Genomic DNA, 16,442 nt, shown 5'->3' with positions numbered 1-16,442 from the left:
AGTGAGTTAGTAAGCAAGTTAGTGATAGTATTAATGAGTATGTCATTGAGTGTATTAGTGAGTGAGATGGTGATTGTATTAGTGAGTATGTTATTGTGTGACTTAGAGAGTGAGTTTGCAATTGTATATGTAATTTAAGGAGTGAGATAGTGAGTGAGTTAGTGTGAGAGTTAATTTGTAAGTTATTGATTGTATTAATGAGTGTGTCAGTGTGTGCATTAATGATCAAGTGACTGGGGGAGGGAGGGAGTTTATAGTGATACTTCTTTAGTTTTTTTAAATATCTTCTTATCTTAAGACTTTGAAAAAAAAAAGCTGTCCATATAAATTATTCAGTTCATTATGTTTCTTCTTATTTCTAGTAACATCACTTTCTTTCTCATCCTGCAGCCAATATATCCTCTTTTCTTTCAGCTATCAGAAATACTTCTTCACAGCCAGTAACATCATTCTCAATCTTTCCACTTCAACTTCCACACAGTTTTTTTTTCCACATTAACAATCCTCTTTTTCCATTTTTTTTCTGTTGAAATACTCTCGATATCTGTTTTGTAGGTGTTAGACCCTGTAGATTGTCGGCAATTCCTTTGTTTTTCTATCTACAGTCTCAATGTCATTGTTTGTCTATTTGATTTTTCTGGTGTAGTTCTTACTGATGGCTACAGCTCTTGAGTTTCTAGCAGTGATGGTGCTTATGCCTTTGAGTGTGCATTTTAATCTTCTCCTTATAATTCTGAAATATTCTTTTCTGATTTTATCTTCCGTTATTTTATCGTTTATACTATCAGCTTCCAAGACCACAAGATATTTATATCTGTCATGAGTATCACTCTCCCATATCTTCTCTTCATTAACTTCATTTTATTACTTGTCTGGTATTTCCCTTTCTTCATTACAAATGTTCCACTCCTAAAAATCCCAAATTCCATTCTGATGTCTTTGTCAAACATTCACAATATTGACAAGGATTTCCAATTCCCTTTTTGCCTTGCCATATTTCTTTAGATGATCCATGCATAGCAAATATTTAACTTTTCCCTGGTCTTTTCCTAAGCTATATCAAGCTTTTTATTTTCTTAATTCTAAGAAGAGTGGGATAAAAGCAGAGACAAACAGTGAAGATGTACATCTTATAATTCATTGTTATGCCTTTCTACTGTCTTCAATTTTTCAAATAATTTCTCCTAATAATTTTGAAACAACCTGATTTGCAGAAACTGGTCTATACTATTCTCATATCATTTTATTGTGACTCACTTTATTGAAACTCTTTACTTCAGTTCTATTACAATACATATATATTCCTGACTACAAATTTGTAACCTATATAGTCAACTGATACGAGGACTTGGTTAAAGATTTCAAGGATCAGATTAGTTTACTGGTTAAACTAGTTAAGAAGTTAACAGGAGCTATCATCAACAGCAGGTGGTGGGTCAGCAAAATATCTGTCAGTTTTAGTACTTCAGTAAAGTTTGAAAACTTAGAGTAAAAAAGAAACTAGTAATTTACTTAGAAAATGCTGCAAACAACGTGCGAGCTGCAAGAATGGTCCTCCTCCATTTTTTCAATGTTAGACATAAAGGTTGCATTGTCCAAGATGGGGTGCATTCACTGAAACAAAAAGTTACAAAAGCCATTTGTTGAGCATTTGTGGTAGAGGTGTGGCATGGCAACAAAGCTAGAATTTGATCTATGGTGGACATCAGCCAGCAGCTACTCACTGATTCCAAATAAATAAGTGCAATGTTTTGGCAGTACTTTACTGAACTATTTGATATAGCAGGTTTTGAGGTTTACCTCAACGCTTTTCTCTGACTGTTGGACAAGGAGACAGTGTTGCAAGAAGCGAATTTCAGCTGATAACATGGTAGATGTGTTGAGCTATGTGTGTGTGGGAAACTGCCATGATTGGATTGAGGGAAATTGTTATAATTGTCGCATGCCAGCCTTGTTTGTTCATGTCTTGACAGCTCACTGCAACAGGTAACAGATTAGCAAGCATTTGCAGTCAAGTGAGCCGGGAGTGATGGCACAGCTGGGAGAAGATCTGAACAAGAGGGATATGACTGGAAATTTCTGACCCATACCTGTGCGCAACACAGTGTTAGATCTTGGCAAAGGGACTCACCTAGAGGCCAGAGCTTGTTTTTCATGAAAATCTGTGCAATCTCTGACTGATCTATGGTGAGTCAAGGAAGTTCTATTTTGTTGTCACATATTAGCACAGTTGTGCTATGGCTACTTCAGCTAATCAGAGCTTGCCTCATATTAATACAAACAGCAGGCATCTGTCCAGTGGTAATCATGTTTTTAGTTAGTTAGCAAAAGACTTCGTTGCAAGTAACAGCTATTCTCAATCAGTTATTGGAAGACACTGATGTCAAACAGCATTTCTTTAATATGAACAGCTTGTTTATCTCACCAACTTAGTGCAGCAAACTAATGGATTTATTTAAACTATCCATACCAACCACTCCATGGACATCCTATTGCATTTATGTCCAACTCACCCTACAAGTATTGTTACCGTCAGTCCATAACAACATGTCCCAGCTAACATATAACAGTTTCCAGCTGCCAGCTCATCATGCATTACTACTAAAGCATTCTTTTCAAATGTAAATTACCTGGCTTCCTTGACTCACGTACATACAGCCCACATACCTCGCTACTTGCTAGCACTTTTTCATTACCAAATAAGCCTTCTGATATTATTTCCTTACCATTGCCTTCTGATATTATTTATACTGCTTTACAAAAGAACATGCATTGAACACTTACATTACAACTTTACATTGACTTTACCTACATTAGTAATGCCACACAGGCCTTACTGTTATAGAGCCGTCCATGACAATCTCCACCCCATGTAGAGTGGGTTGGGAATAGATCTGGCTTTGGCAGGGGACTTGTCAGTTTGGATTAGTTCAAAGTACTTGACAGGATAGACCATAACTACCTCATGGCTGTCCTAAGTTGTTGGTTTTGATCCCATCTTCGGTGAGTGGATTACCACAAAGTACAGCAGCAGCTGTTTGTAGGTCAAATTACACAACCATTGCTCAGAACTTTTGAGCATCATATTCTCAGTCCACCAAGGATGACCCCTCTACCCTCTCTGTATGCTTTTGCTCTGGAGTCTTTGCTACAGTGGATGGAAAGTTTGAGGAGTATCATGCTGGAACTGGGTTCCTTGAGAGCTATGTCTATACACAGATGATGTTGCTTGTCATGCAGTTGGACACTTGAAATACAGAAGTAACCAACAGTATAATGAAAAAGTACCTGGTAAGTACAGGAGCATACATAAACTATGGCAAGTCAGTGGGCTTGCAACTAGGCATTTAGAGAGACAAGTCCATGTTGACTAAGGGTGATATCTATTGCTAAACTGAGGGCTCAGTGAAATACTTGAAGTATGGTTTACATCAGACCTCCAGGTGGATAGGAACAAGGAAGAAGTCATGAGTAGGGTGACCAGTCTCATCCTGAAAGTTCAGGCAGAAGTAGCTAATGCACACATTGCCTTGGTGGTTACCTACTGCCTGATCATCATACTATGGCCCAAGAAACATTTGACTAGATAGGAGTGCTTGATTTTCCACTTTTTATGGAAGAGTCATGAGATTTTGATAATCAAGAAATCTATCTACTGTCAACACCCATCCCATGATGGTCTTGGGATGCCATCCTTGATGTTGCACCAGCACAGCATGCACTGAGGCCAACATACCTGCAGAAGTATCTGAATCACTGTAATGGTGTTGCTGACAGCAATGAAAACAAGAGTAAACTGGTGTGGGTGTCCTTTGTGCCACACAATTTTTCACAACTCATTTCTTTGACTGAGCTGCAGACAAGGATCAATTGTAGACTAATATTGTATGCTCATTAGCATCTACAATGTCACCAGGTGCTTATAGCCTTGTATGAGCAGGGCAATGCCATCATTGAGAAAACAACTCCAGATTTCTATAAAGGATACTTGAAAGAATGAGCGACAATGGCTTAAGAATGACTCTGGACATCAGCAAGAACAGTCTGAGTGGTCTCCTCTGGAGGACTTTAAAGTCAGGAACAACTTCCAAAAGTCCTTGGTATGGCAGTGTTGCTGTGCTACCTGCTGAAGACAAGTTCTTCAGGCCATCACTCAATATCTGTGCAGAAGTGACTGGTGGGCCTGTGTCAAACAGCTACAGTCATGTGCAGGACAAATCCAGCTGTCCACCAGGTCTGTAACGAAGATTGACATGTCACCATCCTTTAGCAGAAAAGGGAAGCAAATATTTTTCTGCTTGATGGCTGTGGCACCAAGTTGTGTAAACAATACAAAGGAAAGTTTAAGGCAGTGAGGTGGCAGAATTATTAGCATGCCAGACAAGATGCTTAGCAGCATTTCATCTATTCTGAGTTCAAATTCTACCAAGGTTGACTTTGCCTTTCGTCCTGTCAGGGTCAACAAAATAAGTACCAATTGATCACTGGGGTCAATGTAATCAACTTTCCCCCTCCTCTGAAATTGCTGGCCTTGTGCCAAAGTTTGAAATCAGTATAGAGGAAAGTGAGGGTAGAGAGGAAGGTGCTGCCTTCCAATGTATTTATGGAAAAATGGATGAGAGTGACAACAATGGTGAGTTTGAATGGACTTACTCTGATACTTATTTTCTAAGTAGGAGGAAAAAAAGAAGGAGAGAAAACATTTGAGGTTTTGGAGATGGCAGAGTAATCCGGGCCTTTTTGTGTGGTATTTTCCCCAAATTACCTTAAATGAACTGCCCCACTATCAAGGAACTTATTTATTTATTTGATATCTATTTTTATATTTTTTGTTATATCCTTATTGGTGTTGACTCCTGTTTGATCAATGTAACTCCCACCTTTTGTGTGTTGAATTTGTCCTTTGTCCTCAATGTCTTGGCCAATAAAAGAAACCACCATCAACAGCAACACCATTATTATTTGATTTTGTATCTATCTAATTAAAGCAAAAGCAATATGAATGTTCCCTTGTAACAATAAATATAACAATAATATTGACTGTAACATTTTACATTGCAGGAATCTGTAGTAAAATTGGACAAGGCAGTAAGTTACTCACCAATCTCTGGCCAATTATATATCTTGAGAGCCAAGTGTAAACGCATGTTACAGGTAAAAGTTTAATACTATTCTATATTCTATATTCAATATCCATTCATTGTAAATAATGTATAAGGTAAAAGTTTGCTTTCTTTTTCTGTCCTTCAGACCTTCCTTGTGTGTATATCTATAAAATTATTCTCCTTAACCCAGTAACTCTGTTTGTAGATCATGCAGATAATACTGCCAAAGCCTGTCCTGGACTATAGTGTACATGTGTGAACTGTCAGCTCTCTGATCCTACAGATACTTCTGTAAATATGTTATTTTATGACGTGATTTTGTGTGTATCTAAATCTTTATATAAATTGTGTGTATGTCTGCATGGAAAAGTATATAAGAAAATATAAATATTTGTAATCATTAAGTGTTTTGTGAGTCTTTTTGTTACTACTTATACATAAATTGTGAGTGTATATGTATATAGTTATTGTTTAGACCTGTTGGGGAAATGTGGCTTAGTGGTTAGGCTGTTGCACCCACTATTGTAAAATTGTGTTTTGATTTTCTGGACTGGGGCATTGCATTGTGTTCAGTCAGATGGCAAAATGAATACCCTTGATATGGACTGGTGTCTCATCCATGGAAACTGGCCTTATGAGCCTATGGCTTAAGAAGGACCTTTGATCCTTTCTGTTTTTATTGATTACTGAGATCCAGTTCAGCTTTCATCAAACAAACTTATAATCAATGAATTCCAAGCATTATACTTATTTTCAGACAGTGTATCTAGAACTCCATTATCTATTATGGACTTCCATTTTTTAAGATACTAAATTATAGTTTAAGGGAATTCAGCTGGTATAATTAAATCTGTAGAGGTTTCTTCATTGACTTGTATGCTCGTCTATATATGTTTAGTGTGTATATGTATATAAATACTTCTGTGTGTACCTAGATATTAAAATAGGTTCACCATATCCCTGCATGTTATAGGAGGCAACTAAAATAGTGCATGCTTGAAAGGGCATCTAGCTTCAAAACATTACCTCAAGATGGGAACCATGATGCATACAGATAAACTATTATGGCTTTGAAACAGTCTGTTGTTGTTATTCTTGTGTACATAAATATATATATATGTGTGTGTGTGTGTGTGTGTGTGTGTGTGTGTGTATATAATTGGAAGAGTTATCTAAGTGCAGTTTTTGTTCTGAAACCTTGTGTTCTAGGTTAAAATCATGCCAATGGCAATACCTTTCATCCTTTTAGGGCTGCCAATTAAGTTCATGTCCAAAGCATTTGGTGGGATTCCTTGCAGTCTCTGTTCTGGTTCTATGCAATCTGATAGCAAAACTGGTGAGAACATAGTTGTTGTCTTTCCCTTGGACAACATTGGTGGTGTAGAAAGGAAAGACTTACATGTATAAGCTACTGCGAGTCTCTCTCTCTCTCTCTCTCTCACACACACACACACACACACACACACACACACACACACAAATAATTGATTGTGTATGAATGTGTCTTCTTTTGATTCTCAATGAAATTTTCAAAACCTTGTATCCATTTCTAACAAAATACAACCAGTTGGATAAGTAGCTTGTCAATGACCAATGATTGTTCAATGTCTGGAAATAAAGAATCCTGACCCAGGCAAACTTCATTTTCTTGCCATTGCTTTATTGTTAGAAACATGTGAATGAAATTGCACAATGGAGGTTGGAAGCAGTGGGAGGGTGGAGTCAAAACTTAAACACCTATTTTGCAAACTTGACACATTTGTCAGAATTAGCTGAGTATATGTTAATTGCAAGAACTTTAAGATGATTACAGGCTTGATGTTCAAGATATACAGCAATATGTGTGAATGCACTAAGATCTCATTCTATTTACATAGAATCTACCTGTATGTACTGCACAAATAGTTTTATCAATGAGAGAGAGAGAGAAAGAGAGAGAGAGAGAGAAAGAGAAAGCGAGAGAGAGAGAGAGAGAGAGAGAGAGAGAGAAAGAGAGAGCGAGAGAGAGAGAGAGAGAGAGAGAGAGAGAGAGAAAGCGAGAGAGAGAGAGAGAGAGAGAGAGAAAGCGAGAGAGAGAGAGAGAGAGAGAGAGAGAGAGAGAGAGAGAGAGAGAAGCAAGAGAGAGAGAGCAAGAGAGAGAGAGAGAGACTGAGATAGACAGACAGAGGAAAGTTGAAAGTGTATCAGTGACTTGGAGATACATTGACCCACAACCATATATACGTTGCCTTGTGGCATTATAGAGTAACATTACTAGCATAGACACAAGATTTGCAGAGAGGGGAGAAATATCAATCCCAGTACTTGACTGGTATCTTATTTTATTGACCTTTGAAGGAGGAAAAGCAAAATTGAACTCAATGGAATTTGAATTCAAAATGTAAAAATCCAGACATTCATTCTAACACTCTAACAATTTTCCAAATTCCTCCTTCCTTGCAAACATATTCTGAAAGCACCAGTTCCTATCCAATCATCCAGAAAATAATCCCTAATATTTTTTCCTAATCCTTGTATTTAAAACTACTATGGTTATTTCTGACATCGGAAATATCATAGATAATCAGCCCCACCTTTTTATGTGATATTAGATGGTTATTAGTTATCACATTTTGATTTGTGATAGAGTATGATGGCATTATAGATAATTAGAGACATTGAAGGACAGACTGTCACAGTCACTGCTTGTTTGTTATCTAGGTGTGCATATATGTATCTTATACCAATTCTTCTTGGTCGTCAAGTAGAATCTCCACTGAAATGAAGCTTGATGTTATTTAACTCTAGGTCAGTCTTGACCCACCAAACTTGTTGAATGTTGATAGTTAACTAAATGACCAGGTGTCATCCACAGATCTATACCTCTGTCTAGTTGTTGTTGTGTAGCTATCAGTAGGCTCCAGGCTATGATCAGAGGTGTTCCTGCTATGCCCATCCATATTTTTTTTTCTGGTGTAGCGCACCCAGCAGGCTTCATTGTTAAATGTGTACTCCTTTTCTTGTTGGCTTCAAGAGCTGCACATATTTCTTGGTATGTTGAATTATCTCTCCCCAGTCAAATTTATTATTTATGTTTGTTATTAATAGTGTTGCTTAGCCCCAGGTCAACCCTATTCAACAAATTTATGAACAAGGTCGTTCTTGTCATGACCATTTCATCTGTTTGTAAATGGCAAAATACTCCTTTTAAAACCTTTGTAAAATATAAGAGACCAGACAAAGACATGTAGTTTGTGTGCAATAGTAGAAATCACTTGTTGAACAGATCTTAACCTAAGATTAAAGATAAAAGAAAAGAAAAGTATCTATTGAAAATTAATGAGAAATCTGCAGACATGGCTGTGTGGTAAGAAGTTTGCTTCCCAACTACATAGTTTTGGGTTCAGTTCCACTGCGTAACACATTGGGCAAATGTCTTCTACTATAACCCAAGACTGACCAAAGCCTTATGAGTGAAATTGGCAGGTGGAAATTGAAAGAAGCATGTCATATGTGTGTGTGTGTGTGTGTGTGTGTGTATTTGTTCTCCACCACTGCTTAACAACAAGTGTTGATTTGTTTATGCCCTATAACTTAGCAGCTTAGGAAAAAATGACTAATAGAATAAGTACTCTACTTTAAAAAAAAATTACTGGGGTCAATTTGTTCAACTAAACCGTTTAATGCAGCACCCCAGCATGGTTGCAGTCTAATGATTGAAACAAGCAAGCAGTAAAAAGATAAAAGGTATACTTCACCAACTTCACCAACTTTAAATCTACATTAGTTATTATTAGACACATATTTATGTATCTGACTGCCTCAGTACCAAATCTTGAAAAGCTGGGTTTTACAAAGCTAGAAGAAACACAGCTTATATGAAAATTACAATTATAGCAGATCCTATATACCTCTAAGAGAGATGCATATTAAGTACTTAATGTTTTTTTGCATGAATACACAAATATCACACACACACACACACACACACACACACACACACACACACACACACACACACACACACACGTATGATGAGCTGAGTGATTACAATTTGATTAATCTCATTCTAGTTAATTTGTTTGTGTATAATGACATCTATGATAGCTGATCAAGTCTACCTGACAGTGGTATCAATGCAGGCAGACATATTCATTGTTTATGAGACCCAACACTCATAGAGCAGATTGATGTAGTGGTATTCAAAGTATCTATTTCTGGCATAGCACTTCAATCACTATTCTGACCAGATAAGTGCTGACCTTTCTGAATCCTCAATGGGAATGTGTAATTCTTTAAGGTTTTTAAACTGGCCTTCTTGTGAACGCCAGCCATTGATTAACTCACATTAAAAGAGAGCATGTTGGTACTTATCCTCCAAACACTGTGTCTTGCCCACTGGAGTAGTCTTTAATAGGACTTTCATACCTTCAATTTTAGCACTGCTGAGGTACAGTGATTTTAGGTACTTTTTCCTTCCATCAGATACCCCAGATTTTCCAAAGGAACTGGCAGTACATCTTCCATGTCTCATTACTATAGTGTGATTAAATCATCTGTCTGATAAGCAACAATTTTTTATTGTAAGGCAGATTCCATGACCTGACAGAAGTCTGAGGTGTGGTCATCCAATAGCAATATTTGTTTCCTGATCCATAACATGATTTCATTGTTTTCTCCAGATGGCAGAACTTTTGCTCAACCTTCAATTGTTTATATATCTTTATGATTGGGTCACATGGTAGAAGACCTGGGTTTGGCTAAAACATCACTTCTATTTTTAATGCTGATGAAAAAGCCATTGCTATGACAAAGCTGTTTTCAATGTTCTGTAAATCATCTTTGGAGAAGGCCAACAACATGCAGTTTTCAGGATAGAAGAGTTCTTGTGCAAGCAGAAAGAAGAGTTTTTTCTTCGTGTGCAAGCTGGTGGAGATTGAAAACATTGTTGTTATTCCTGAATTTGATCATGACAACTTTGTTATAGTCCTTAGATCATTGCAGAATAGTGTCTTGATGCATCTCTATTTGATTCCATTCATAGCTGAGAATGCATGTGACATGTCATCAAAGTTTGTGGTGCATGCCTTCACACCTTTATGGAATGAGTAAATAATATTAACTACCATTGGTAAACATCCAATCATCATAAAAAAACCCCACCTAAATATCCAATTCATTCATTTTCAAAAGACAAACATATACATGTATATATATATATATATATATATATATATATATATATATATATATATATATATATATGCTGAGACCCCCTTCGGTCATGACTGACCATAGGATTGCACCTAGAAAGTTACCCTCCCAGGCACAAGTCTGGGCAAGGTTGTTTATGGAAGACCAGCAGTCGCCCATGCATACCAGCCTCCCCTCTCCATGCTACCATTGTTATCCAAGGGAAAGGCAAGGGCCATACAGCTTGGCACCTGTGACATCGCAACTCATTTCTACAGCTGCATGAACTGGAGCAACGTGAAATAAAGCTCAAGAACACATGTAGCCCAGTCTGAGATTTGAATTTACAACCTCACGATCGTAAGCTTGATGCTCTAACCACTGAGCCATGCGCCTTCACATATATATGCACACACTTGCATACTCACAGATATATATTTACATAAAAATACATGCATATACTCATTCATATGGAAACACATTCACTTGATTAGTTCTGCTGTTAGGATTTGTAAACAAAATCCAAAATATTCTGTATTTAGTGATGAGATTGAATTCTATAAAGAAGACTTGGTATAAATTTTAAAATGAAATCCATATATGAAGAGCTTACTTTCAAAACCAGATACATGCATCAGAATGAGTTTTGAGTAATTGAGGAAACAACTTGAATATATCTGATTTTGATTGGAAGACTAAGATTCACTTTCTGTCTATATGGCATCTATCTCAGTTTGACTGAAAAAAATTTCACATGCATGAAGCTAGCAGCTTGCAGATATGGTTATTATGAAATTGACCAAATATGCACTTATGCTGGTTTTGAAAGTAAGCTCCTCACATATATATATATATATATATATATATATATATATATATATATATATATATATATATATATATATATATATATATATATATATATATGTATGTATATATATATATCATCATCATCATCATCATTGTTTAATGTCATGCCAGGTGATGAGAGGTTATACAGAGATACATACATACACACATATGAACATTCAAAAAGAATACTTATGTCCAACTGCTTCCAAACCTACAACTTCTCTACTCCTAATTAGTACACCTGGTAATGTTAGTGTTAAAAATATATTAATTAGCTTAGTGGAGAGAGAGGACAATAATAATATTTAAAACGTCATTCTGCATAGTTATCGCTCTCTAAATACAGATATAAGAGTTTTGTTTCAGGGTTAAGAAATAAAACTTCTTCCTTTACTGAATTTTATTTAAATAATTATAAAAATAAAATAGATAGATGTACATGTTTATAAGTGTTTATTTTTTATCCTTCATAGAAGTGCAAAAAATAGAGTTTTATTACTTAACTTGTCATGATCAGATATATCTCTCAATGGGTAGGTGATTATAGCCCCACATCCTCCTTCAAGAGTGATGGAGTGGAAGTTTTGGAATCAGACCTAGTTGGTTCACATGGAACTTGTTACTTATTCTATAGGTAGATGGTTGAGTATTCCACAGACATATGTACCTTTAATGTTATCTTTGGGCCTACATTGGATCTTGAATTAGTTACAGTACATCAAATGGGTTGCCAAACAGTTTCCATTTACCCATTTTCACTCATGAGTTTAGGTCAACCTAAAGTTATAGTACAGTTATAGTACAGAATACTAACCCAAGATGCCATGAAGTGGGATCAAACCCATGGCCTTATCAGCAAGTCTCCTAGTCATTTGTTTTTACAGCTGTGTCCCTTCTATCTATCTATCTATCTATCTATCTATCTATCTATCTATCTATCTATCTATATAAATACACACACACATACAGTGTATATCACTGTATTGATCAGACTATGAAATGCTGTTATACACTACAGGTTACAATGCCCTTTCTCACATTGTTGTAACTTTTGAATGATGTCACCCCACTGGCTAGGCACGTAGGCCAATATATATATATTTGTAGAAAACATAAATCTGGAGAAGAAGCACACTCTAAGATGTAGAGCAGTATTATTTTTTACTGGGGAAGGCCAATTTATGGGATTACCCTGGGTTTCCTGTCCATAAAGAGTTTGGCTTTATGACATTTCATCAGACCCCAAAGCCTGTTGGCCAATAGGCATTGGGGTCTGCCAATACACCATAAAGTTAAACCCTTTATGGATGGGAAACTCAAGGTAATCCCATAAACCAGCTTTCCCCAGTAAAAAAATATATATATGTATATAAGAGAGATTACAAAGAAATAAATGATTATCTTCTGAACTTCATTAGCTTATATATAAGCTAATGAAGTTCAGAAGATAATCATTTATTCCTTTGTCATTGCTCTTTCTCATTACCACTCAGTACTTGGCTAACACTTTGTTCTGGTTAATATATATATCGTGTTCTACACCAGGTTATTAGTCTCGCAGTGCCTAAGCAATACACATACACACACACACACACACACACACATAAACTAAAATAGACAATAGACATCCATAATTGTAAACAAATATTAAATAAACTGATTTGTTTTGATAACCTTTTACTAACATGCATACACACATAAATGAACTTAGGCAGTGAACTTCTGTATATTCACACACACACACACACACACACACACACACACACACAAAATAAAATAGATCATGGACATCCATATTTGTAAATTTTTCAATTTTATTTTTTATACTTTTTGTATTATCTTTTTTATATTTTTTACATTTTATTTTATTTTTAATCTTTATTTTTATCCTTTATTCTTATATGCTTTAATTTATTATTATTATTATTATTATATTTAAATAATTTATTATTATTATATTTAAATAAAAATATTAACACACATACAAATAAACATGTTTTCATCTACTTAGTCTGTTGGAGTATCTCAACCGACCAACATGCAAATTTTATAATGTCCTTTACCCTGAATATATTTCACCCAAAATCATATTAACAATTAAGGTTACAAATATAAAGTACATTTAGCAATTGGAGAATATACAGAAACTTACAGCTGTTTTGAACTAGCATTAGCATGCCCCATTCTATCTCTATAGTTCCTGTGTGCCGGAGTAATTAGCAGATGAAAATGATGTAATGGGGGTACATGCATGATTCGCTAGGCCTCTTCAGAGTTTCACAAAATTCAATACACATATAAAATAAAAAATAAAAAATAAAAATAAAAATAGAAATGAAAATAAGAATAAAGTAAGAATAAAAATAAATGAAAAATGAAGATATAAAAATATAAGCCACATAAAAAGCCTACAAACAGTATATAAGACCATACAAATAGTTTTAGACACTCCAATACACATGTCTGTGCCTGAGTACATAACCATACTTAGATATCTATGGATTCAAAAGCATATATAGATGAGTACATATGTGTGTCCAGATGTACGTCAACAGTCACTGCCACCACATGTGAGGGGGAATATACATATATATATATATATATATATATATATATATATATATATATATATATATATATATATATATCCCTTCACACATACATACATATATGTAGACACAAATATTCCCATACGTACATGATCCCTGGTATGAACGTGATTCGTTGCGTTTTGAAAGCTGTTTAAATGTTAAAAGTTGCTGGGTGCGTGTGTGTCAGTTCTGTATGTGGTGGATGGGTCTATGTGGAAGTTCTTTCCAGAGGAGTTATTAATACTCTAATAGTAATAATAATAATGATGATGATGATAATAACAACAACAACAACAGCAACAATAATAATAGCAATAATAATAATATGCCAACTTTTTGAACTTTGTGAGGAGGTGCTCCATTATTCTTCCTGTGGAGAAGATCAGGTCATTCCAGTAATGGGTATTAGAGATTCTGCTACTATTTGGGGAGGGTTAATTTATACAGTTAATTCCTCTGATCTAATTGGACAACTATTACTTTAAACTATCTAGGCTTAGCTACAGTTGGATAGACACCAACTGGTCAAGAGGGTTAGGGCACACATGCATACGTACACATACACACACACACACACACACATACACACACACACACGCTCGTGCTATATATATTTATATCTATATACACGCGTACATATATGTATATATACACATATACATATACACGCACACATCCCTTCATTTCACTATATACTTATACTAGCAGTATAACCCGACCTTGTCCGGGTGTGACTTATTACGCCATCTACGATAAGTCTTGGTAGGTGAAAATCAACTAAAAAAGAAAGCCTTACAACGAAGAAACCCTTATGATGTAAATATGTTCATAATTCAAAAGATGAGGAAATTAATAGGGAAAGTTTGGTCACATACAAAGCACATTCAGTCAGTGTTTCTAGCTAATTTACTTTTGTCTAAAGAAAAAGTTCCCAAACCATTTTGGCCAAAGGCCCCCTTTTGACCCTTGGAGTCACAGATGCTCCCCACCCGAGAAAATATTTTTATTTTTCAATAGACTACTTATTTTGATATCAGCAGATAATGATTAAAAAATAAAGGACGTCGTTTTGCATATGTGCTTGTACGCAGTCTGGAATACAGATGTACAAATTGAAATGCAAGAAAACAAAATAATGAATTGAAAGTTTGGTATTTCCACCACATGACACCTATGAGATCAATGTGTTGTCTATAAAAAGAGTGCTCTTTGGTACAAGTAAATGCCAATGAAATCATTTCAAACCTTACCGATTTCCCTTATCAGAAGAGCTAGAACTTGTGCAACAATCTGACTTATAAGTTATTGTCACCCAGGAAGAGGATTTTTTATGCTCAAGAAAGAGAGTGTATTTGATAGAAATTGTTGAAATATATATGTACTTCATATGAGTAAAAAATTGTTGGGGATGGTATTCACTAGTTAGTTTGAGTAACAAAATCAACCCCCTTTCAAAATGATATAAAAAAATCTGAAAATTTGTCATATTAAACATTCATTTTTTATTCGGGATCTAGTTTGTTTCATTCACAAAATCTTCCTTTTTTTAAAAGGAAGTAAAAAATCTGAAAATTGGTTATCTTGATGCAGTTTTCCATGCTTATTCCTTTGAAGCCATAAACTTCTGGAGAAAAAATTTGACACACACAAAGTTTGTTTTTTTAATTTGTGGTTTTAATATATGGACAGTCTGAATCTACCATTTCTTTCTCTATAATTTCCAAATAATTTTTTAAATACTTCAATATCAAAATTGTGTAGATATGTGTGCCAGAAACAGTAGTTAAGAATTAAGGAAATAAATTTTTGGGAGATCTCTTATTATGACTGTTTTTTTATTCCATTATTTTAATATCTTCTGAAACTTATACATGTATAAATGCATACAGAAACATTCAAATATATACACACACACATACATACATTTTTACAGAGCTAGTTTTATATACATCTTTGTATATATATAAATATTTTGGCATATCTACACAATTGTGCCCCAAAGATATGCTTCTTCATAACCTTGAGAAAATTAAATATTTCTTTTCTACAAATATGCTTCAGATCAGGTAGATTCCAATTAAATTGGAATTCATTGTGAAAACCGTTTGTACCTAAAGGAGTTTTAGAAAATTCACACCATTAGGTTTTGTTGTATTATCATCATCATCATCATCATCGTTTAACGTCCTCCTTCCATGCTAACATTGGTTGGATGATTTGACTGAGGACTGGCGAACCAGATGGCTACACCAGGCTCCAATCTTATTTGGCAGAGTGTCTACAGCTGGATGCCCTTCCTAACGCCAATCACTCCAAGAGTGTAGTGGGTGCTTTTATGTGCCAGCGGCACGAAGGCCAGTCAAGCGGTACTGGCAACGGCCACGCTCAAAATGGTGTATTTTACGTGCCACCTGCACATAAAATACACCATTATATATATATATATATAAAGATATATATATATATATATATATATATATATATATATATATATATATATATATATATACATACATGGGTGTATATGTATTGTTTTAATTATATCTTTATGCACATACATACATACACACCGTCAGTTATGACAATCGCAAGTATCCAAAACTTTTTCACCACTCTTCCAACTTCTTTTTACCTCTTAAAAACTAGGCTTTCATCTACTTGGACTAAACATCATACCACTGCACAGCTGTCTGATAGTATTGCTAATGGACATGCAGCATGT

The 16,442-nt window shown here is 35.2% G+C and overlaps 2 protein-coding genes across 3 annotated transcripts in view; one reads left to right on the top strand and one right to left on the bottom strand.

The window, feature by feature from the left end:
• The window catches only part of LOC106881292 (tetratricopeptide repeat protein 16), a 148,630-nt gene that overhangs the window by 54,252 nt on the left and 77,936 nt on the right, over nucleotides 1-16,442 (top strand). For both annotated transcript variants that reach the window (XM_052966285.2, XM_052966284.2), the window contains exon 9: nucleotides 5,062-5,154. In XM_052966285.2, the coding sequence (XP_052822245.1) occupies nucleotides 5,062-5,154 (93 nt within the window). The remainder of the gene's footprint in view (nucleotides 1-5,061; nucleotides 5,155-16,442) is intronic.
• The window catches only part of LOC149136614 (uncharacterized), a 50,017-nt gene that overhangs the window by 3,873 nt on the left and 29,702 nt on the right, over nucleotides 1-16,442 (bottom strand). The window contains exon 2 of the mRNA XM_089349326.1: nucleotides 1,513-1,614. The gene's annotated coding sequence lies outside the window, so the exon portion shown is untranslated. The remainder of the gene's footprint in view (nucleotides 1-1,512; nucleotides 1,615-16,442) is intronic.

This window comes from Octopus bimaculoides, chromosome 3, assembly GCF_046866305.1.
Source record: "Octopus bimaculoides isolate indiv1 chromosome 3, ASM4686630v1, whole genome shotgun sequence".
Classification (NCBI taxonomy): domain Eukaryota; kingdom Metazoa; phylum Mollusca; class Cephalopoda; order Octopoda; family Octopodidae; genus Octopus; species Octopus bimaculoides.
The sequence above is the reverse complement of the archived record's forward strand: the minus strand, read 5'-3'. Positions and strand labels throughout refer to the sequence as shown.